This window comes from Spea bombifrons, chromosome 4, assembly GCF_027358695.1.
Source record: "Spea bombifrons isolate aSpeBom1 chromosome 4, aSpeBom1.2.pri, whole genome shotgun sequence".
Classification (NCBI taxonomy): Eukaryota; Metazoa; Chordata; class Amphibia; order Anura; family Pelobatidae; genus Spea; species Spea bombifrons.
The window spans coordinates 112,724,770-112,748,441 of NC_071090.1; the positions used below are offsets into that span (position 1 = coordinate 112,724,770).

Genomic DNA, 23,672 nt, shown 5'->3' on the forward strand with positions numbered 1-23,672 from the left:
CTTACATATACACTCTACTCACTCAATATGTACACTGCACTCACACATGTACACTGCACTCACTCAATATGTACACTGCACTCACACATGTACACTCCACTTACTCAATTTGTACACTGCCCTTACATATACACTCCACTCACTCAATATGTGCACTGCACTCACACATGTACACTGCACTCACTCAATATGTACACTGCACTCACGCATGTACACTCCACTTACTCAATATGTACACTCCACTCACACATGTACACTCCACTTACTGAATATATACACTCCACTCATACACGTGTACACTCCACTCATACACGTGTACACGACGCACACAGAGCAGGCAGGCTTTGCCAAACTCACCCCCCCCCCCGTCCGTCTCTGTTAAGTTTCGTTTCTCTTTCTGGTTTTGTTTCCTCTGCTGCGGTTACATACTGGGCACTCGGGGGAGTCACTCGGGGGGAGTCACTCGGGGGGGTCACTCGTATGACATCATCACAAATATCCAAAGGGTTTAATAACACATGTAACCCCTGGGATAGAGACAAAGATATAAAGACCCCCCCCCTCCGAGTCCTGCACCAGTCACAAGCAGGGTTACTGGTGATCTCTTTATTGGGGTGATGGCCCTTTAAGAGTTTTCTTTCCCAAACAAATAGTTTTTTGCTGTGAAGGTAGCGCTTGAAGAAGGCCCAAATCCTGGCTCTAATAACAGTCTCTATGGAAACCGTGACTGGTCAGGAGGTAAAGATATTCTGAATGGAGTCACCTGTATTCAAGCAGGGATTCCAGCTGTGATATAGCAGAGGGAAAAGAGACAATTGGGATCATCGGATATCATTAAATCAGAGGAGAATATGAAGTCATATCCAGTCTGTGTGACCCTGAGAATCTGCCCCTTCACCCCAAGACCCAGAGACTGGGGTAAAAACCGTGAGACTCTGGCCATTCACCATTAAAAGTCTTAACTGATTTTTTGAAGGACTGGAGACGAGGGGAGAGTTGGCTCATCTGGGGCCGGGCAGCCCTAGAGAAGTCTTGTGTAGGAGTACGAGAGGTAGGGCAGAGGGCAGATGAGGACCCCGGGTAGGAGGGTAGTTGGGGACATGTGAAGATATGTAGGTAGAGGAACCGCCATGGGAGGAAGCCTCAATCTGCATCGGACTTCCTGCGCTCTAAACTCTAAACCCTTGCCACCTCCCTTATCTCCTCACCGTCTCACTGTGGACCACCTTCTTCTCCTCGAAACCCTTCACGATGTTGGTCTCTGCGGTGGTTCCCTCTGTTACACGGCCTGAACCCAGGAGAATGGCTGAAGAGCAGCCAGTCGTTCAGCAAACACTGCGGGACCCAGGGAAAAAAAAGCAGCAGGAAGCCCCACCCCTGCGGATCCACTGCGCACCGCACCCCGTATCTCCGTCTGAGCGTCTCTTTCCCCCACCTCCTCTCCCGATCACACTCCTGTTGTCTTGTGCAGAAGATGACTACAATCAGCACTCAGCCAGGCGTGGTCACCACGCAGGTGATGTCTGTGGAGCCGGGGTCCCGATGGACGACAGACATGTGCGACTGCTGCGATGACTGCGGAATCTGTGAGTGACGGGCCGGTACTGCGGGGTAATAAAGACGGCGCTATAACTGTCTCAGGACAGACAGGCAAACGCGCGTTGACAGGCCAGGCTGTATTCACTAAGCTGGGAGTCTGCCGGGTACCTGGCCCTGTATAATGTATAGTCAAAGGCTGTAAGCATATTAACGGGGTGTGTATTCACTTTACTGAATTGCCTCCCCTCCCCTGACTTTGCCCTTGGTCCCTCAGGTTGCTGCGCATTGTGGTGCTTCCCGTGCATGATGTGCAATACAGTCAGTGAATTTGGGGAGTGCATGTGTCTGCCCCTCATGGACCCCTTTTGCATGGGATACCTGGGATGCAGTTCACTCTGCCCCCCCATCACCCTGGCCATGAGGGCAGCCGTCCGCGAGAGATACAAGATAAAGGTATGGAGGCATTCCATAAAGGAAGCACGGTGTGACGGCTCTCCGAGTAGCACATATGAGTAACCTCACCGAGTTCCTTTCTTCAGATTCTTTCTCCCCCTGTTAGTTTCAGACTAATCGGCCTTCTTCATAGCACCACAATCTCCGCACCTCCTTCCCTCCCTCCTTGGACGTCTCCTCTTCTTCCTATCTACTAGTTATCTCACTTGCTGCCAGCTTCACCTGTGTCTTTCTGGTTTCCCCACCACCGTCTTCCATCGCCGTAGTGTCTATGCCATCGGTCATCTTCTCCCTCCCGCCACAACCTCCTGAACCTTCTTCTGTCCTTCATCCCACCGCCATCGGTACGTCTCCTCCAGGTGTTTTCTCCGCACCCTCCTAGAGCTTCTTGCATCTTCTCCTCTTCATCCCACCGCGGCAGCGTCTCACAGTGTCTCCTTTCCTCTACAGCCTCTTCTCCTTCATCCTGCTTCTCAAGAAAGCTTCTCCTCCTTGCTGTGATTAGGGACATCTTGTCTTAACTCTTATGTGAGTCCTCCAGTGTCCCCCCCGCTCTCTGTGGCCCCCATAACACCCTCTGTTTCTCTCCCAGGGGTCCATCTGCGATGACAGTGTGCGCTCCTGCTGCTGCTACTCGTGTTCCTGGTGTCAGATGGCTCGAGAAATCAAGAGAAGAGGAAACTATTCAGTTGTGACAACTGCCCAAACCACCATAGTGACCAACACCCCCGTGTACCCACCACATCAAGGCTACACCCCCCTGGTGGAGTACTAGTCCCGCGTTTCCGGTCACGTCTGTTACGGCACGTGCAGGCATACGTGCGCATGGTTTATTTACTTCACGTCACTTATTAGGTCATAAAACAATATTTTTTATTTAGTTTCAAAACCACATGGATGTAGAGAGATGGTGTTTAGCCGGGGGAGGGGGTGACGAAGTCTCTTTTCTGTAGCTTTTTTGTATTTTCAATATAGATATTTTAGTAAAACAAGCATTTATTAAAGGTCATTTTCCTAGACCTGGGGTCTGGACTTCTTTGACTTATTGGGGTCTGGGGAGGAGGGCATCTTCGTGTGTTTTGGGGGCAGAAAGTCCTACCTGGTGAAGTCTTCCTAATCTTCATGGCTGGGGTTTAGAGGAGGCTGCACTGGAATGACCGTCAGGGGTCTTTTCCTTGCATTCTGCTTGCGGATTAGCATTGGGGGGCCAAATACTCCCAAATACCTGGCCAATCGCCTTCTGGGTACATCCCCCATACTGCAGCCACACTTCCCAGATGTACACCATAGAAACCGTCTATCGCCCGTTACTCCTGCTGTAAAGACTCAAACCTTAATCAGTCGCTGGTCTCTGTATTACCCTCTACCACTTCTCTACCACTTCTGCTGGGAGGCTGTTCCACTCATCTATCATACTCTCAGTAAAGTAAACTCCCTTCCATCTCAGCCTCTGACTCTCTAGTGTGAGATTCCTCTCTCTTGTTGTAACTTTTCTCCTCCTTTGAAATAAATTCCCTGCCGTCCTTTATTAACCCTCTTTATTCTGTCCCCATCTCTCTCTAATGCCATCTTCTCTCCCCTGTCTCTCCACCTCATCCCATCTCTCTCTCTCCCATCTCGTCTTGCTCTTCTTTCTCAACTCATCAATCTATCTCTCCTATCCCTTCTTGCTTTTCTCTCTCATCCCATCCCCCTCTCTTCTCTCCCCTTCTCTCTCCCATCCCTTCTCTCCTCTATCTCTCTCCCCCATCCCTTCTCGCTCTTCTCTCCTCCCCTCTCTCTCCTCTCACTCTGTCTCGCTCTCTCCCCCCTCGTCTCTCCTCTATCTTTCTCCCCATCCCTTCTCGCTCTTCTCTCTCCTCCCCTCTCTCTCTTCTCTCACCCTGTCTCTATCTCCAATCCTCCCCACTCTCTTCTCTCCCCCATGTAGGGACCTCTCATGATATGTTCCTCAGGTCTGGGACTGTGTTTAGAGAGTTAAGTTATCAGTGGAATCTCGGAACTTACAGTGTAAGACACGAAGGAGGAATAATGCGGGTTCTGCAGCCCCTCGTTGGAGTCTAGCGATCCCTGGGGCTGTTCTGTTCTCAGTGCCGCTATTGAGTGGGGATAGGCCGGTTCCACCAGTTTTTGATCCAGATGAGAGGGGGGTAAATTTGGGTCACGGGGAAGGGAGTTAAAAACCTTTAGCTTCACTGTTTTTTCCAAGCTGGGGTTAATTTGTACAAACAACAAAGGTAAAGGACGGCAGGGAATTTATTTCAAAGGAGGAGAATCTGCCCATTCACCTGGAGACCCTGAGAATCTGCCCATTCACACAGAGACCCTGAGAATCTGCCCATTCACCCAGAGACCCTGAGAATCTGCCCATTCACCCCGAGACCCTGAGAATCTGCCCATTTACCCGGAGACCCTGAGAATCTCCCCATTCACCCAGAGACCTGAGAATCTGCCCATTCACCCAGAGACCCTGGGGATCTGCCCATTCACACAGAGACCCTGAGAATCTGCCCATTCACCTGGAGACCCTGAGAATCTGCCCATTCACTCAGAGACCCTGAGAATCTGCCCATTCACCCAGAGACCCTGAGAATCTGCCCATTCACCCCGAGACCCTGAGAATCTGCCCATTTACCCGGAGACCCTGAGAATCTCCCCATTCACCCAGAGACCTGAGAATCTGCCCATTCACCCAGAGACCCTGGGGATCTGCCCATTCACACAGAGACCCTGAGAATCTGCCCATTCACCTGGAGACCCTGAGAATCTGCCCATTCACTCAGAGACCCTGAGAATCTGCCCATTCACTCAGAGACCTGAGAATCTGCCCATTCACCCAGAGACCTGAGAATCTGCCCATTCACCCAGAGACCCTGAGAATCTGCCCATTCACCCAGAGACCCTGAGAATCTGCCCATTCAACCAGAGACCCTGAGAATCTCCCCATTCACCCAGAGACCTGAGAATCTGCCCATTCACCCAGAGACCCTGAGAATCTGCCCATTCACCCGGAGACCCTGAGAATCTGCCCATTCACCCGGAGACCCTGAGAATCTGCCCATTCACCCGGAGACCCTGAGAATCTGCCCATTCACTCAGAGACCCTGAGAATCTCCCCATTCACCCAGAGACCTGAGAATCTGCCCATTCACTCAGAGACCCTGAGAATCTGCCCATTCACCCGGAGACCCTGAGAATCTCCCCATTCACCCAGAAACCCTGAGAATCTGCCCATTCACCTGGAGACCCTGAGAATCTGCCCATTCACCCGGAGACCCTGAGAATCTGCCCATTCACCCGGAGACTTTGAGAATCTGCCCATTCACCCAGAGACCCTGAGAATCTGCCCATTCACCCAGAGACCTGAGAATCTGCCCATTCACCCAGAGACCCTGAGAATCTGCCCATTCACCCAGAGACCCTGAGAATCTGCCCATTCACCCAGAGACCCTGGGAATCTGCCAATACGGCTCTCATTCACTATGCTAATGGTTAATAACACGTGTGTTTGGTGGAAAGGATAACAGAGACAGATCCACCTAGTATCACAACAGATGCCTCCCACCCCACGACAAAGGATTGCATTGTTAATGAGGAGGCAAGGCTGGATACCAATACCTGAGCCACAAATTTTTTTTTTATAAAAAAATAAACCGCTCCATTCCCAAACCAGGACCTTTCTTACATATCGCCCTCTGGTGTTTGTATTGTGAATAACAGACTTCAAATGTCTCCCTCTTGTGTCTGTTATGTGGGTTACATTCTGCCCCATCCCCACCTAATGATACATCTCCTGTGGAGTATTTTATGTGAAGTACACTCTGCCCCATACCCACCTGATACATCTCCTGTGGGGTATTTTATGTGAAGTACACTCTGCCCCATACCCACCTGATGATACATCTCCTGTGGGGTATTTTATGTGAAGTACACTCTGCCCCATACCCACCTGATGATACATCTCCTGTGGGGTATTTTATGTGAAGTACACTCTGCCCCATACCCACCTGATGATACATCTCCTGTGGGGTATTTTATGTGAAGTACACTCTGCCCCATACCCACCTGATACATCTCCTGTGGGGTATTTTATGTGAAGTACACTCTGCCCCATACCCACCTGATAATAAAGCTTTAAACTGGGATTGGGGTCCCTGAAATTTTCACCACAACAACCTCATTATAGATTAAGCTACAGGGCCCGGAGTCACCCCAAGTCTCTGAAGACGGCCCTGAGCCTCCCCTCTGAAGACAGCTCCAAGCCTCCCCTCTGAAGATGGACCCCTCGCTCCAAAGGCAGCGCAAGCCTCCCTTCCGAAGATGGCGCCAAGGCTTCCTCCCCTCTGCAGATAGCCTCCCTCCTCTGAAGACAGCCCCAAGCCTCCCGATGCCTCCCTTCGAAGAGCCTCCAGACTCTTTAATCCCTCAGTATAAGACGCACCAAACGTCTTTGAAACAAGCCAGGATCGGAGGGGGCGAGCAGGGATGTCGGGAGTTAATAGCTCTTTCAGGTAACAGGGTCCCGGGTCCTTTAGGGCTTTAAATGACAACACGCCTATCTTAAAGTGAATTCTCCATTTGATAGGAAGCCAATGGAGAGACCGTAAAATAGGTAAAATAATATGGCACGAGCGGGGTTGATTTGTTAATAGTCTGGCTGCTGCGTTCTGTCCATGTTGTATGATGATGCCCCCCGGTGGCAGCAGGTATAGGGCAGATAGGGTGGGGGATAGAATGGATCCTTGTACTCCACACGTTGGTGGTGTGGGAGCTGAGGAACGCGTTCCTGATGACACCCTCAGTGACCTGTTTGTGAGGAAGGATTTAAACCATGTTAGAACTGTGCCTCCCGGCCCGCGTAGGGCTTTCAGCCGCTCAATCAGAATCTTATGATCAACGGTGCCCAATGCTGCTGACAGATCTAGAAGAATTAGGATTGAATGTCTCTTGCCATCAGGAGGTCACTCAGAACGCGAACCGGGGCAGCTTCATCGCTATGACGTTTTCTGAAGCCTGACTGGAAATAATCAAAAAATCCCATACATGCAGGGAGGAGATATGTAGGAGCGGGGAGGGGATATGTAGGCGCAGGGAGGGGATATGTAGGGGCAGGGAGGGGATATGTAGGGGCAGGGAGGAGATATGTAGGGGCAGGGAGGAGATATGTAGGTGCAGGGAGGAGATATGTAGGGGCAGGGAGGAGATATGTAGGGGCAGGGAGGAGATATGTAGGTGCAGGGAGGGGATATGTAGGGGCAGGGAGGGGATATGTAGGGGCAGGGAGGGGATATGTAGGGGCAGGGAGGAGATATGTAGGAGCAGGGAGGAGATATGTAGGCGCAGGGAGGGGATATGTAGGGGCAGGGAGGGGATATGTAGGCGCAGGGAGGAGATATGTAGGGGCAGGGAGGGGATATGTAGGGGCAGGGAGGGGATATGTAGGGGCAGGGAGGAGATATGTAGGTGCAGGGAGGAGATATGTAGGGGCAGGGAGGAGATATGTAGGGGCAGGGAGGAGATATGTAGGTGCAGGGAGGGGATATGTAGGGGCAGGGAGGGGATATGTAGGGGCAGGGAGGAGATATGTAGGAGCAGGGAGGAGATATGTAGGCGCAGGGAGGGGATATGTAGGGGCAGGGAGGGGATATGTAGGCGCAGGGAGGAGATATGTAGGGGCAGGGAGGGGATATGTAGGGGCAGGGAGGGGATATGTAGGCGCAGGGAGGAGATATGTAGGCGCAGGGAGGGGATATGTAGGGGCAGGGAGGGGATATGTAGGAGCAGGGAGGAGATATGTAGGCGCAGGGAGGGGATATGTAGGCGCAGGGAGGGGATATGTAGGGGCAGGGAGGGGATATGTAGGTGCAGGGAGGGGATATGTAGGTGCTGGGAGGAGATATGTAGGGGCAGGGAGGAGATATGTAGGGGCAGGGAGGGGATATGTAGGCGCAGGGAGGGGATATGTAGGGGCAGGGAGGGGATATGTAGGGGCAGGGAGGAGATATGTAGGTGCAGGGAGGGGATATGTAGGGACAGGGAGGGGATATGTAGGGGCAGGGAGGAGATATGTAGGCGCAGGGAGGAGATATGTAGGGGCAGGAAGAGGATATGTAGGGGCAGGGAGGGGATATGTAGGGGCAGGGAGGAGATATGTAGGTGCAGGGAGGAGATATGTAGGGGCAGGGAGGAGATATGTAGGGGCAGGGAGGAGATATGTAGGCGCAGGGAGGGTATATGTAGGTGCAGGGAGGAGATATGTAGGGGCAGGGAGGAGATATGTAGGGGCAGGGAGGAGATATGTAGGCGCAGGGAGGGTATATGTAGGCGCAGGGAGGGGATATGTAGGGGCAGGGAGGGGATATGTAGGGGCAGGGAGGAGATATGTAGGGGCAGGGAGGGGATATGTAGGGGCAGGGAGGAGATATGTAGGGGCAGGGAGGGGATATGTAGGGGCAGGGAGGGGATATGTAGGGGCAGGGAGGGGATATGTAGGAGCAGGGAGGAGATATGTAGGGGCAGGGAGGAGATATGTAGGCGCAGGGAGGGTATATGTAGGCGCAGGGAGGGGATATGTAGGGGCAGGGAGGGGATATGTAGGGGCAGGGAGGGGATATGTAGGGGCAGGGAGGAGATATGTAGGGGCAGGGAGGGGATATGTAGGGGGCAGGGAGGGGATATGTAGGGGCAGGGAGGAGATATGTAGGCGCAGGGAGGGGATATGTAGGGGCAGGGAGGGGATATGTAGGGGCAGGGAGGAGATATGTAGGTGCAGGGAGGGGATATGTAGGGACAGGGAGGGGATATGTAGGGGCAGGGAGGAGATATGTAGGCGCAGGGAGGAGATATGTAGGGGCAGGAAGGGGATATGTAGGGGCAGGGAGGGGATATGTAGGGGCAGGGAGGGGATATGTAGGGGCAGGGAGGAGATATGTAGGTGCAGGGAGGAGATATGTAGGGGCAGGGAGGAGATATGTAGGGGCAGGGAGGAGATATGTAGGCGCAGGGAGGGTATATGTAGGTGCGGGGAGGAGATATGTAGGGGCAGGGAGGAGATATGTAGGGGCAGGGAGGAGATATGTAGGCGCAGGGAGGGTATATGTAGGCGCAGGGAGGGGATATGTAGGGGCAGGGAGGGGATATGTAGGGGCAGGGAGGGGATATGTAGGCGCAGGGAGGGGATATGTAGGCGCAGGGAGGAGATATGTAGGGGCAGGGAGGGGATATGTAGGGGCAGGGAGGAGATATGTAGGCGCAGGGAGGGGATATGTAGGGGCAGGGAGGGGATATGTAGGAGCAGGGAGGAGCTATGTAGGTGCAGAGAGGGGATATGTAGGTGCAGGGAGGGGATATGTGGGAGCAGGGAGGGGATATGTAGGTGCGGGGAGGGGATATGTAGGTGCGGGGAGGAGATATGTGGGAGCGGGGAGGGGATATGTAGGCGCGGGGAGGAGATATGTAGGGGCGGGGAGGGTATATGTAGGCGCAGGGAGGGGATATGTAGGGGCAGGGAGGGGATATGTAGGGGCAGGGAGGAGATATGTAGGCGCAGGGAGGGGATATGTAGGGGCAGGGAGGGGATATGTAGGGGCAGGGAGGGGATATGTAGGGGCAGGGAGGGGATATGTAGGCGCAGGGAGGGGATATGTAGGAGCAGGGAGGAGATATGTAGGCGCAGGGAGGGGATATGTAGGTGCAGGGAGGGGATATGTAGGTGCTGGGAGGAGATATGTAGGGGCAGGGAGGAGATATGTAGGGGCAGGGAGGGGATATGTAGGCGCAGGGAGGGGATATGTAGGGGCAGGGAGGGGATATGTAGGGGCAGGGAGGGGATATGTAGGGGCAGGGAGGAGATATGTAGGTGCAGGGAGGGGATATGTAGGGACAGGGAGGGGATATGTAGGGGCAGGGAGGAGATATGTAGGCGCAGGGAGGAGATATGTAGGGGCAGGAAGGGGATATGTAGGGGCAGGGAGGGGATATGTAGGGGCAGGGAGGAGATATGTAGGTGCAGGGAGGGGATATGTAGGGACAGGGAGGGGATATGTAGGGGCAGGGAGGAGATATGTAGGAGCAGGGAGGGGATATGTAGGGGCAGGGAGGGGATATGTAGGTGCAGGGAGGGGATATGTAGGGGCAGGGAGGAGATATGTAGGCGCAGGGAGGGGATATGTAGGAGCAGGGAGGGGATATGTAGGTGCAGGGAGGAGATATGTAGGCGCAGGGAGGGGATATGTAGGGGCAGGGAGGGGATATGTAGGGGCAGGGAGGGGATATGTAGGTGCAGGGAGGGGATATGTAGGGACAGGGAGGGGATATGTAGGGGCAGGGAGGAGATATGTAGGCGCAGGGAGGAGATATGTAGGCGCAGGGAGGGGATATGTAGGGGCAGGGAGGGGATATATAGGGGCAGGGAGGGGATATGTAGGTGCAGGGAGGGGATATGTAGGGGCAGGGAGGGGATATGTAGGGGCAGGGAGGAGATATGTAGGCGCAGGGAGGGGATATGTAGGGGCAGGGATGGGATATGTAGGCGCGGGGAGGGGATATGTAGGGGCAGGGAGGGGATATGTAGGGGCAGGGAGGAGATATGTAGGCGCAGGGAGGGGATATGTAGGGGCAGGGAGGGGATATGTAGGGGCAGGGAGGGGATATGTAGGGGCAGGGAGGGGATATGTAGGGACAGGGAGGGGATATGTAGGGGCAGGGAGGAGATATGTAGGGGCAGGGGGGGGATATGTAGGGGCAGGGAGGGGATATGTAGGGGCAGGGAGGGGATATGTAGGTGCAGGGAGGGGATATGTAGGGGCAGGGAGGAGATATGTAGGCGCAGGGAGGGGATATGTAGGGGCAGGGATGGGATATGTAGGCGCAGGATCTAAGTCACAGGTGGTTGCCCGCAGGTTTTGTGAGATTGAGACACGCACAACACATGTCAGGCAGAGGGATACACATGAAACCACACAGATTACCATCTGCTTCTGGATGAGGTTCCTTTCGGTACAACCCTTACTGGGTGGTCTCAGGAGCTGGGGGCACCGCTACAGTGGTCATTTATCTGTTAATTAATCAGCACGAGGATTGCATACCAACCACATTGAGTACATAGCTACCAAAGATCACAAATCTGTGGGGCCGTCCTGGTAATCAGGCTTATTTCACTGCCAATGCCCGGGTTATGTGGTCAGAGCCACGCGTGACATCACATTTCAGCACGTTGGAGAACGAGGAGAAAGCCTATAATGAATTAATTCATGCAGCTGGTCAACAAAGCGTTACAACATGTCCTGGAACCCCGACTCACGGCCGGAAGCCGCGTCGGCCCCATCCTGCTGTATCCGGCCTGACAGCTGGACAATAATTACCCCAACACAAAAGAGACAGCGCGAGAAACGCGAGACGCCCCTATTTATAGACGCCCTTACAGTAAGATGATCTCCCCCCGCCCAGGGATGCTGGAGGTGAGATGGACTAATCCACCCATCACCATAGAGATCACCATAGCGAAGGTTAAGGTATTAACCCCTTTCTGGCCCAGAGGCACATAATCTAAACCCAGGCCTCCAGCACATGCTGCTGATCAGCAATTCCCGGTATGAGCACCGGGGGGCAGCAGCAGGCTGGTCTCTCCCCTGGATCCGCTCCTGCTCTTGCCCCGTTTTATATATATAATATATGGCGGGATTTTCACACATTTCCGCAGTCAGGATCTTCTGTCCCAGGGACCCCGCTCAGTTATTTCGCATGAAACGCTTCCCAGAGATATCCTCTCAAAGTATCTTTCTATCATATCATCTATTATTCTTCATTGATAACTATTGGTGATATAATATACAATATTGGGGAAATCCAGTCCTGCTCCACGGGGCTGCATGTGCCTATGATGTGCCACTGTCCGCCTGCCCGCCAAGGCCCAGTGCCCTGCTACTACTACTGCTGCTGCACCTTACACAGGGGAACTTTTTTAAATTTATATAATGAAAGGTGACTCCAGAAGGTGTCCGGGATCTCCCCCTTTTGACTAAAAAAATGTCGTTCCAAATCAAAAAGGGAGGGGATAACGGGTGGAGAGAGGCGAGTCCTGGGGGGAGAGAGGCGACTCCTGGGGGGAGAGAGGAGTCGCCAGGGGGTAGAGGGGATAACGGGTGGAGAGAGGCGAGTCCTAGGGGGTAGAGGGGATAACAGGTGGAGAGAGGCGAGTCCCGGGGGTAGAGGGGATAACGGGTGGAGAGAGGCGAGTCCTAGGGGGTAGAGGGGATAACAGGTGGAGAGAGGCGAGTCCTAGGGGGTAGAGGGGATAACGTGTGGAGAGAGGTGAGTCCCAGGGGGAGAGGGGATAACGGGTGGAGAGAGGCGAGTCGCCGGGGGGGAAAGGGGATAACGGGTGGAGAGAGGGGCGTCGCCGGGGGGTAGCGGGGATAACGGGTAGAGGGAGGCAAGTCGCCGGGGGGGGGTTAACCGCTTGTTCTGCTCCCTTGCCCACAAGGCTCCCATCCCCAGAAAGAGGCAATGCAGGCCCTATAATCCACATGGGCCCCCGGCCCATTACCATACCCGTGAACTCTCAGGGTTTGCCCCAGTGCCTCAGTGTTTTTGCCCCAGATGAAGGGGCAGATTCCAGTCTCGAGCTGAGTCCTATTCTCCCCGCTGTGATCTTATGTAAGGCTCCCGATTGGTGCTTTTGCTCCTAGTATGTTATGGCTGATATCCCTGCTTGAATGCAGGTGACCCAATCTTCACAATGGGCTATTAAAGGGTAAATGTTTCCGCTCATTTAGAAAGTTCCCAGGTATGCGCGTGACAGATCAGGGAGGCCAGGCCGCCTGCGGCCCCCACACCCAGTCCCAACGTCCCCTGGTTCATTTCCCTTCATATCTTTCTCCTCTCTCTATCTCTCCTCTTCTTGCTTACTCTCCCTTCTCCCTGCTCTCTCTCTCCCCACTCCCTACTAAGTTTTTCTGTCTGCACTCTCGCCCCTCTTTCCATGCACTTTCCTTCCTCCTCGCCTTGCCGTCTCTCACTTCTCTCCAGACTCTCTCTTCTTTGTCTCTCCAGTCCTTCCCCTTTTTCCTTTCTCTCCTCCCTCTCCCTTCTCTCTCTCTCCCTCCCTCCCTTGCCCCCAGGGGAGCCCCCTCCCTGCCCTCCTCCTGCTGTCAGCCATTGGGTACAGCCTCATCTCTTCCTCCTCCCAACAGGAAAAAATAGCCGAATAAACCCCAGCTGGAGAAAGAAGTGATCCTGAGCTAGAGAGGGGGCTGGAGACCCCGGGGGAGGGCAACAAGGTAGGGAACTGCCCCACTGCCCCGATTCCTGCTTTACCCACTTCGCCTTTAACTTTATAATCCCCGGTATGACTCCCTTTGACTTTCTTACCCTGTCTACTCCTTTCAATGTTATTGCCCCATCTACCTGCCCCCATTCTCCTTTCCTGCATTTCTTAAGTCCCTGACATATACCCCTAGTATTCCCCCCCCACGGTACCCACTCCAGTAATCCAATACCCCCTCTGTACCAACTCCAGAAACCCCAAACCCCCTCTGTACCCACTCCAGTAATCCAATACCCCCTCTGTACCAACTCCAGAAACCCCATACCCCCTCTGTACCAACTCCAGAAACCCCAAACCCCCCCTGTACTCACTCCAGTAATCCAATACCCCCTCTGTACCAACTCCAGAAACCCCAAACCCCCTCTGTACCCACTCCAGTAATCCAATACCCCCTCTGTACCAACTCCAGAAACCCCATACCCCCTCTGTACCAACTCCAGAAACCCCAAACCCCCTCTGTACTCACTCCAGAAACCCCAAACCCCCCCTGTACTCACTCCAGAAACCCCAAACCCCCCTGTACTCACTCCAGAAACCCCAAACCCCCTCTGTACTCACTCCAGAAACCCCAAACCCCCTCTGTACTCACTCCAGTAATCCAGTACCCCCTCTGTACCAACTCCAGAAACCCCAAACCCCCTCTGTACTCACTCCAGAAACCCCAAACCCCCTCTGTACTCACTCCAGAAACCCCATACCCCCTCTGTACCCACTCCAGTATTCCCATACCCCCCTCCCCCACTGCACCAACTCCAGTAATCCCATACCCCCCCCTGTACTCACTCCAGTAATCCCTTCCCCCCTCTGTACTCTCTCCAGAAACCCCATAACCCCCCACTGTACCCACTTCAGTAATCCCATACCCCCCCGTACTCACTCCAATAATCCCATACCCCCCCTGTAATCACTCCAGTAATCCCATACCCCCCCTTTTGTACCAACTCCAGTAATCCCATACCCCCCTCTGTACCAACTCCAGTAATCCCATACCCCCCTGTACTCACTCCAGTAATCCCATACCCCCCTGTACTCACTGCAGTAATCCCATACCCCCCTCTGTACCAACTCCAGTAATCCCATACCCCCCTCTGTACTCACTCCAGTAATCCCATACCCCCCCCTGTACTCACTCCAGTAATCCCATACCCCCCCTCTGTACTCACTCCAGTAATCCCATACCCCCCCCTGTACCAACTCCAGTAATCCCATACCCCCCTGTACCAACTCCAGTAATCCCATACCCCCCTCTGTACCAACTCCAGTAATCCCATACCCCCCTCTGTACTCACTCCAGTAATCCCATGCTCACCCCCCACTCCTTGGTATTTCCATGTCCACCCCCCCCCGTCCTCCCACGTGCCCCCTTCAGTGGTGTCTCTTTGTCTCCCCGTGTCTCGCATGCGCCTCTCTTTGTTTTGTTCTCCTGGCCTCTCAGGGATGAATCAGACATTACATTCTTCTCTCTTTTAAACAATTCATTTTCTGTCAGAAACGAGACGCCACCCGGCCTCGCCCCGCTCCCCACCCAGCCACTTCTGAGCCACTGACACAACAAACCCACAAGGAAGCCCACTCATACTCGGGTACTTACTGAGGAAACTCACAGCCTAAAGCACTCACATTACCCTACTGGGACTGACAACTAAACCCGCCGTCCACTCTCTGTACCCTCCTGGGACCAACCATTAACCCCCCCATCCACTCTCTGTACCCTCCTGGGACCCACCACTAAAACCCCCGTCCACTCTCTCTCTACCCACCTGGGACCGACCACTGAACTCTCCCCGTCCACTCTCTGTGCCCTCCTGGGACCCACCACTAAACCCCCGTCCACTCTCTGTACCCTCCTGGGACCCACCACTAAACCCCTGTCCACTCTCTGTACCCTCCTGGGACCCACCACTAAACCCCCGTCCACTCTCTGTACCCTCCTGGGACCCACCACTGAACCCCCCGTCCACTCTCTGTACCCTCCTGGGACCCACCACTGAACCCCCCGTCCACTCTCTGTACCCTCCTGGGACCCACCATTAAACCCCCGTCCACTCTCTGTACCCTCCTGGGACCCACCACTAAACCCCCGTCCACTCTCTGTACCCTCCTGGGACCGACCACTAAACCCCCGTCCACTCTCTGTACCCTCCTGGGACCCACCACTGAACCCCCCGTCCACTCTCTGTACCCTCCTGGGACCGACCACTAAACCCCCGTCCACTCTCTGTACCCTCCTGGGACCCACCACTGAACCCCCCGTCCATTCTCTGTGCCCTCTTGGGACCGACCACTAAACCCCCCGTCTACTCTCTGTACCCTCCTGGGACCCACCACTAAACCCCCCGTCCACTCTCTGTACCCTCCTGGGACCGACCACTAAACCCCCGTCCACTCTCTGTACCCTCCTGGGACCCACCACTGAACCCCCCGTCCACTCTCTGTGCCCTCTTGGGACCGACCACTAAACCCCCCGTCCACTCTCTGTACCCTCCTGGGACCCACCACTAAACCCCCCGTCCACTCTCTGTACCCTCCTGGGACCCACCACTGAACCCGGCGTCCTGACTGAGCCCTATAACCCCATCGAAGGCCAAAACCTGCACTCACATTCCAGCTCAGACCACCCTGCCTACTGCGTCACACACACACACAAACCATGTAACACACCCAAGTGTCCCGGTAAGTTAGGACAGTCCCCCTCCCCTATGTCCTTTTCTTACTTCCCCTGTCTTCCCCCTTTCTCTCCTTCCCCTGATGCCCCTCTTTTCTCCCCTGATGCCCCTCTTTTCTTGCTGGGTATGGGGGTATCACAGGGTTCTGCAGCCCTAACCCATAATTCTTCTTCTAGAAAGCTCCGCTCTGTAACACAAATAGCCCCACCCAAACCACGCCTCTAACCACACCCCAAAACAAAAGTGCACCTGCCAGGTTATTCGGCATGTTGGGAGATTAAGTGCACACTCATCCTCTAGGACATGTTAGGTTCCTCGATATGCGTCTCGTGACCAATGAGCATCAGGGAAACCATGCTGCACGTTTGGGGGTAATATGGGGGATCTGTTAAGGTGACATCACCTAATGGAATCATATCTCGCCCAGCAACAATCCAAAACTACCCTGGGAATCTGCCCCAGCCACTCACCCTCACTCTTCCCACCTCCTTGATTGCCCCAGCTTCCTGTTATACTAATTACATTTCTGCATTTGGTAGGCCGGCCGATGTGTCAGCGATGAAAATGGCGGCTCCAGGTCCAGGTAATGTGAGCCATTGACTGTTATCTATATGGCGCCGTCAGATTCTGCAGCGCTGTACAATATGCTGTTATTAGTGATTTATATATCGCCGTCATATTCCGCAGCGCTGTACTAATGCCTTCCTGACCCCAAATAAACACGAGCCACACACTAAACAAAGCGACGCAGTAGCTACACACACAACGAGAAACAATGGCCTCGTATTTTCTTCCAGCCAGCGAAAGGTTAATTCACAGTAAAATGGGATCATTTCACCAGAATTGTGTAAAATACCAATAAGGGCATTAACCCCTCGTTGCAAACTATAAATATGGAAACTCGAATGAGAAAGAGATGCGATACTTTACTCTTGATGGAGAAAACATTCAATTTACCATCAGGAAAGGAAGGGGCGTGTCTTATACAAACAAAATGGCTGCCACCACAAAGTAACCCTTAAATTACGTAAAGGGAATACACTGGGGGCTTGTGTCCACGGGAATCCTGATCTGTGGGATCCTGCGGTTATGATTTTGCTGATTGGTTCACGCAGTGTTTGTAATGACGGGGGAGGGGAGACAGTTGCCATTTAAATGTGTCTAATATATGGGCTGTTATTATATACTGTATATACCATAGAATACTAGGTATTGTGTTATTATACCAGAATAACAGCCCTATTTACACTTGTTCTCTATAATTCCAGGTTATCCCTCACCCATGGCTGGATACCCTGCCCCTCCCTATTCTTCCCCCCCATATTCTGGTCCGTCAGCCCCCCCTGCACCTCCGTCCCCTGGTTTTCATGACTACCCTGGAAGCAGCATCCCCCCACACCATCCGATGCACCCCCCGACACATCCACAGCCGGAGCCTCTTCCAGGGGGCACTCCTTACATGCCTGTGAGCGGCGGAGCTGCCCCCAGCGGGCTGGCATATCTGGACCAGGTACCCACCTGTCTGTCCATGAGGCAGCGCATTGGGGTTAATTAAAGAGGGGTATAGTGGTGCATAAACGGAGGGGTATTTGGCAAATTGAAACATTAAATCTGTAGGGAGTAGGGACTGTACCCGACAGGGGCTGTAGGGAGTAGGGACTGTACCCAACAGGGGCTGTAGGGAGTCAGGACTGTACCCGATAGGGGCTGTAGGGAGTAGGGACTGTGCCCAACATAGACTGTAGGGAGTAGGGACTGTACCCGATAGGGACTGTAGGGATTAGGGACTGTACCCGATAGGGACTCTAAGGAGTAGGGACTGTACCCTGATAGGTACTGTAGGGAGTAGAGACTGTACACAACAGGGACTGTAGGGAGTAGGGACTGTACCCGATAGGTACTGTAGGGAGTAGAGACTGTACACAATAGGGACTGTAGGGAGTAGGGACTGTACCCGATAGGGACTGTAGGGAGTAGGGAATGTGGGGAGTAAGGACTGGACCCGATAGGGACTGTAGGGAGTAGGGACTGTACCTGATAGGGACTGTAGGGAGTAGGGACTGTACCCGATAGGGACTGTAGGGAGTAGGGACTGTAGGGAGTAGGGACTGTACCCGATAGGCACTGTAGGGAGTAAAGACTGTAGGGAGGAGGGACTGTATCCGATAGGCACTGTAGGGAGTTGGGACTGTACCTGATAGGGACTGTAGGGAGTAGGGACTGTAGGGAGTAGGGACTGTACCTGATAGGGACTGTGGGGAGTAGGGACTGTAGGGAGTAGGGTCTGTAGGGAGTAGGGACTGTAGGTAGCAGGGACTGTACCTGATAGGGACTGTAGGGAGTAGGGACTGAAGGGAGTAGGGACTGTAGGGAGTAGGGACTGTACCTGATAGGGACTGTAGGGAGTAGGGACTGTAGGGAGTAGGGACTGTACACTGCATTATATCGGGACCTATACTGAGATATCCTAAATCTCAGGCAACACCCACCTCAAAAATAGCCAGCTGTGGAAGGGCGTGGCCTGTAATGCAAATCACATTCCTGAGTATGAAGGTGCAAACTGCGGATTCCCTCGGGGCGTCTGGCGTGTCCCCGTTCACAGCCCTCACGAAACACGCAGGGAGCGGCTGACAGTGAACGGGGGCTGGGAACTCCTCTCACTACATCAGCCCCTGACGCCTCTCCTGAGGTTAGACTGGAAAAACTTCTACTTTACAAAAAGGGTAGTAGATACTTGGAATAGCCTTCCAGTGGAAGTGGGGCAGGCAAACGCAGAAAAGGAATTTCCAGAAAGCTTGGGGCGTTCATAAAGCTCTGCTTAATAATTCATATGGAAAGGGGGGTTCAAAAAGGGCAGAGTAGGTGGGGCATTTGGGTCTTTTCTGCCCCGCTCTCCTGGTTCTCCCACTGTGCTGCCCCTGCTGTATAATTACCCCTCTAAAGCGTGTAATAAGCAGCTGCCCGTGTAGCAGACGCAATTACCCCATTGGTACGTGGCATTATCCCAGCAGACAACCCCCTCGCAGGCAGCCATTTGAGTTTTTAATTTGGGGCCCCCAGGAAGGATCCCTTAGATTAATGGAGACCCCGCTGGGGCCACTGATGATCAGCGTGCAGCAGAGTGCGATCAGGCAAGCAGGGCCGCAGGCACAGTTTACTGATCGCTGCCTGTACAGCAGGCGAGGTGATCAGAAAAGAAACGAGGGAAATAAACGAGAGAAAAATGATTCCAAAATATAAATATTTCTAATTATTTCATGTAATAAATGTGGGTTTTTTTTAACGTTATTTCAATGGCCGCCGACGTCTCCTTCGTGTCCTTATTTTCCAGATCGACCAAATTTTAATCCATCAGAAGAAGGAGCTCCTGGAAGGTGAGGGTCCAGGGGTGACATTGCACAGGCACTCGAGGGCCGGAGATTAATTATTGCCCCTTAAAATGCTAGAAAAGGGGTTTTCTTGCAGTCAGCCGGGAAATGCCCTCTGTGGGGGTATCATTATCTTCTGCCCCTCACATGTAAGTAATGCCCTCTGTGGGGGTATCTTTATCCTCTGCCCCTCACATGTAAGTAATGCCCTCTGTGGGGGTATCTTTATCCTCTGCCCCTCACATGTAAGTAATGCCCTCTGTGGGGGTATCTTTATGCTCTGCCCCTCACATGTAAGTAATGCCCTCTGTGGGGGTATCTTTATCCCCAGCCCCTCACATGTAAGTAATGCCCTCTGTGGGGGTATCTTTATCCCCAGCCCCTCACACTCTGTCTCTTAGGGTAAGGGGAGGTTAAAGTAAATGCAATCCTCTTCGGAAGGACCCAATCTCATGCCCCTCCCTGTCCTGTGGGATGGAGAGGGTTAAGCTACTTTTTAATATATATATATATGTGTGTCCCCCTCTCCCCCCTGTCCCTCCATCCCCTCTCCCCCCCCGTCTCTTTCTGTCTCCCTCACGCTTCGCACTCTCAGCCGTCACAGGTTTCGAGACGTGCAATCAGTACGAGTTACGGAACAGCATGGGGCAGAGAATCTTCACTGCGCAGGAGCGGAGTAGTGTCTGCGCGCGCTGGTTCTGTGGCTCCAGCCGCCCGCTCACCCTCCAGGTCTGTGACCCCTCGGGGCGAGAGATTATCCACTTTAGACGTCCGCTGAAATGCACCAGCTGCTGCTTCCCCTGCTGCCTGCAAGAGGTGAGACCCCGGGGGCAACAAGTCTGACCCCCTCCATCCTGCTATTCCTGTACTGCCCCTCCATCCTGCCCCGCAGCCCTCTCTGCTATTCCTATACTAACCCCACACACACAGCTCTGTCACTGCCCCTCCATCCTGCCCCGCAGCCCTCCCTGCTATTCCTATACTAACCCCGCACACACACACAGCTCTGTCACTGCCCCTCCATCCTGCCCCGCAGCCCTCTCTGCTATTCCTATACTAACCCCCCCCACACACACAGCTCTGTCACTGCCCCTCCATCCTGCCCCGCAGCCCTCTCTGCTATTCCTATACTAACCCCCCCGCACACACACAGCTCTGTCACTGCCCCTCCATCCTGCCCCGCAGCCCTCTCTGCTATTCCTATACTAACCCCCCACACACACAGCTCTGTCACTGCCCCTCCATCCTGCCCCGCAGCCCTCTCTGCTATTCCTATACTAACCCCGCACACACAGCTCTGCCACTGCCCCTCCATCCTGCCCCGCAGCCCTCTCTGCTATTCCTATACTAACCCCCCCCACACACAGCTCTGTCACTGCCCCTCCATCCTGCCCCGCAGCCCTCTCTGCTATTCCTATACTAACCCCCCCCCACACACACAGCTCTGTCACTGCCCCTCCATCCTGCCCCGCAGCCCTCTCTGCTATTCCTATACTAACCCCACACACACAGCTCTGTCACTGCCCCTCCATCCTGCCCCGCACCCCTCTCTGCTATTCCTATACTAACCCCCCACACACAGCTCTGTCACTGCCCCTCCATCCTACCCCGCAGCCCTCTCTGCTATTCCTATACTAACCCCCCACACACACAGCTCTGCCACTGCCCCTCCATCCTGCCCCGCAGCCCTCTCTGCTATTCCTATACTAACCCCCCCCACACACACAGCTCTGTCACTGCCCCTCCATCCTGCCCCACAGCCCTCTCTGCTATTCCTATACTAACCCCCCCTCCACAGCTCTGTCACTGCCCCTCCATCCTGCCCCGCAGCCCTCTCTACTATTCCTATACTAACCCCACACACACACAGCTCTGTCACTGCCCCTCCATCCTGCCCCGCAGCCCTCTCTGCTATTCCTATACTAACCCCCCCCACACACACAGCTCTGTCACTGCCCCTCCATCCTGCCCCACAGCCCTCTCTGCTATTCCTATACTAACCCCACACACACAGCTCTGTCACTGCCCCTCCATCCTGCCCCGCAGCCCTCTCTGCTATTCCTATACTAACCCCTCACACACACACAGCTCTGTCACTGCCCCTCCATCCTGCCCCGCAGCCCTCTCTGCTATTCCTATACTAACCCCCCGCACACACAGCTCTGCCACTGCCCCTCCGTCCTGCCCCGCAGTCCTCTCTGCTATTCCTATACTAACCCCGCACACACAGCTCTGTCACTGCCCCTCCATCCTGCCCCGCAGCCCTCTCTGCTATTCCTATACTGACCCCCCACACACACAGCTCTGTCACTGCCCCTCCATCCTGCCCCGCAGCCCTCTCTGCTATTCCTGAACTGACCCCCATCTCTTCCTCACTTTTGTCAGATGGAGGTGCAGAGTCCTCCGGGAAACACCATCGGTTACGTTACCCAGACCTGGCACCCGTTTGTCCCAAAATACTCCCTCCTGACCGAGACCCGGGAGCCGGTACTGAAGGTGGTCGGGCCGTGTTTAATGTCCAGCTGCTGTGGGGACATCAACTTTCAGGTGAGAGGAAGCAAAGCATGCTGGGAGGGATGAGAATGGAGGATTTGGGGTCCAGGGGCAAAAAAAATGGGACTCGTTATCTCTTTTTATATGCCCCCCCAACTGTCCTCCTTCTATCCCGACTTCTACTGCATAACCTAACCGCGTCCCTCTGTCCGTCAGTCCCCCCGGTGTCCCTCTGTCTCCCGGTTTCTCTTGCTCCCCCCCCGGTAGCCCTCTGTTTGTCTGTCCCCCTGTCCGTCCCTTCCTCCCTGGTGGCCCTCTGTCTCTCACGCTCTCTCTCCCTCCGGTGGCCCTCTGTCTCTCACTCTCTCTCTCCCCCCCCCGTGGCCCTCTGTCTCTCACTCTCTCTCCCTCCGGTGGCCCTCTGTTTTCGTCTCCTCCTGGTGGCCCTCTGTTTTCGTCTCTCCCCCCGCTGGCCCTCTGTTTTCGTCTCTCTCCCCACGTGGCCCTCTGTCTCTCACGCTCTCTCTCCCCCCGTGGCCCTCTGTCGCTCACACTCCCCCCCCGTGGCCCTCTGTCTCTCACACTCTCTCTCCCTCCGTGGCCCTCTGTCTCTCACACTCTCTCTCCCCCCGTGGCCCTCTGCCTCTCACGCTCTCTCTGCCCCCGTGGCCCTCTGTCTCTCACACTCTCTCTGCCCCCGTGGCCCTCTGTCTCTCACACTCTCTCTGCCCCCGTGGCCCTCTGTCTCTCACACTCTCTCTCCCCCGTGGCCCTCTGTCTCTCACACTCTGTCTCCCACCGTGGCCCTCTGTCTCTCACGCTCTCTCTCCCCCCTCTCAGGTGAAGCCCCTGTGCGAGTCGCGCAGCGTGGGTCTTATCAGTAAGCAGTGGGGCGGATTACCGAAGGAAATCTTCACCGACGCCGATAACTTTGGGATCCAGTTTCCGAAGGATCTGGGTGTGAAGATGAAAGCCGTGTTACTGGGCGCCTGCTTCCTCCTGGTGAGTCACACGCATGTCTCCACCACACACGCGTGCCATTCGCGTGCATCCTGTCGCTGGCTGTGGTGAGAGGACAGGGGGGAGAGGGAGGCTCCATGACGCTAACAACCCGCATTCCGATAGGTGGGAAATGAATGCACTCGCGGTTAGGGAATAGAGGCGTCCCGTGTTTTCCGCTCCCTGCGGGGTTACGCGTCCCGTGTTTTTTTCCCCTCCCTGTGGGGTTACACGTCCCGTGTTTTCCCCTCTCTGCGGGGTTACACGTCCCGTGTTTTCCTCTCCCTGCGGGGTTACACGTCCCGTGTTTTCCCCTCCCTACGGTGTTACATGTCCCGTGTTTACCCCTCCCTGCGGGGTTACACATCCCGTGCTTACCCCTCCCTGCGGGGTTACATGCCCGCCCCCAGTCACGCATGAAGCGTCCTTTCTCTTTTTATATGTTTTTAACGTGTAATTTGTGTTTTTTAGGATTACGTGTTTTTCGAGAGATCTCGCTCCAAGACAGAGCGGCAGACGGTGATCAGCTAACGGTGCCGGCGCCCAGACAATGACCCCCCAGCCCCCGCACAAGTGCCCCCGATCCCCCCATGTACCCCGCGGGCAGGATCGCTCCTCATGGTTTACAATTCCCTGTATAAAGGCCGACTTTCTGTACAGATTTAATAATATCTATTATAATAAAATGTTTACTCGCCGCACCCGCCGTTACTGATCATACGCGGCGCCCACCAACCAGGCCCTGCCGGCAGATCGGCTGCTACCATTTGTGCTGGGAGGCTGTTCCACTTATCTACCACTCTAGGCCCCCATGCTGGATACCCCTCC

The 23,672-nt window shown here is 54.4% G+C and overlaps 2 protein-coding genes across 3 annotated transcripts; both read left to right on the forward strand.

Annotated features, from left to right (window-relative positions):
• Positions 1 to 699: 699 nt before the first annotated feature.
• LOC128491021 (cornifelin homolog) lies at positions 700 to 3,011 on the forward strand. Its single transcript, XM_053463186.1, has 4 exons — positions 700 to 738; positions 1,472 to 1,586; positions 1,814 to 1,992; positions 2,585 to 3,011. The coding sequence occupies exons 1-4, from the start codon at positions 715 to 717 to the stop codon at positions 2,765 to 2,767; spliced, it is 501 nt and encodes a 166-aa protein (XP_053319161.1). The 5' UTR covers positions 700 to 714; the 3' UTR covers positions 2,768 to 3,011.
• Positions 3,012 to 13,169: 10,158 nt separating this feature from the next.
• LOC128490690 (phospholipid scramblase 1-like) lies at positions 13,170 to 23,405 on the forward strand. Of its 2 annotated transcripts, XM_053462701.1 has the most exons (8): positions 13,170 to 13,271; positions 16,524 to 16,567; positions 17,253 to 17,494; positions 19,316 to 19,358; positions 19,948 to 20,168; positions 21,738 to 21,899; positions 22,686 to 22,847; positions 23,316 to 23,405. In XM_053462701.1, the coding sequence occupies exons 2-8, from the start codon at positions 16,543 to 16,545 to the stop codon at positions 23,373 to 23,375; spliced, it is 915 nt and encodes a 304-aa protein (XP_053318676.1). In that variant the 5' UTR covers positions 13,170 to 13,271; positions 16,524 to 16,542; the 3' UTR covers positions 23,376 to 23,405. The 2 variants fall into 2 exon arrangements, with proteins under 2 accessions (XP_053318676.1, XP_053318677.1); XM_053462702.1 differs by lacking the exons at positions 13,170 to 13,271; positions 17,253 to 17,494.
• The last annotated feature ends 267 nt before the right edge of the window (positions 23,406 to 23,672 follow it).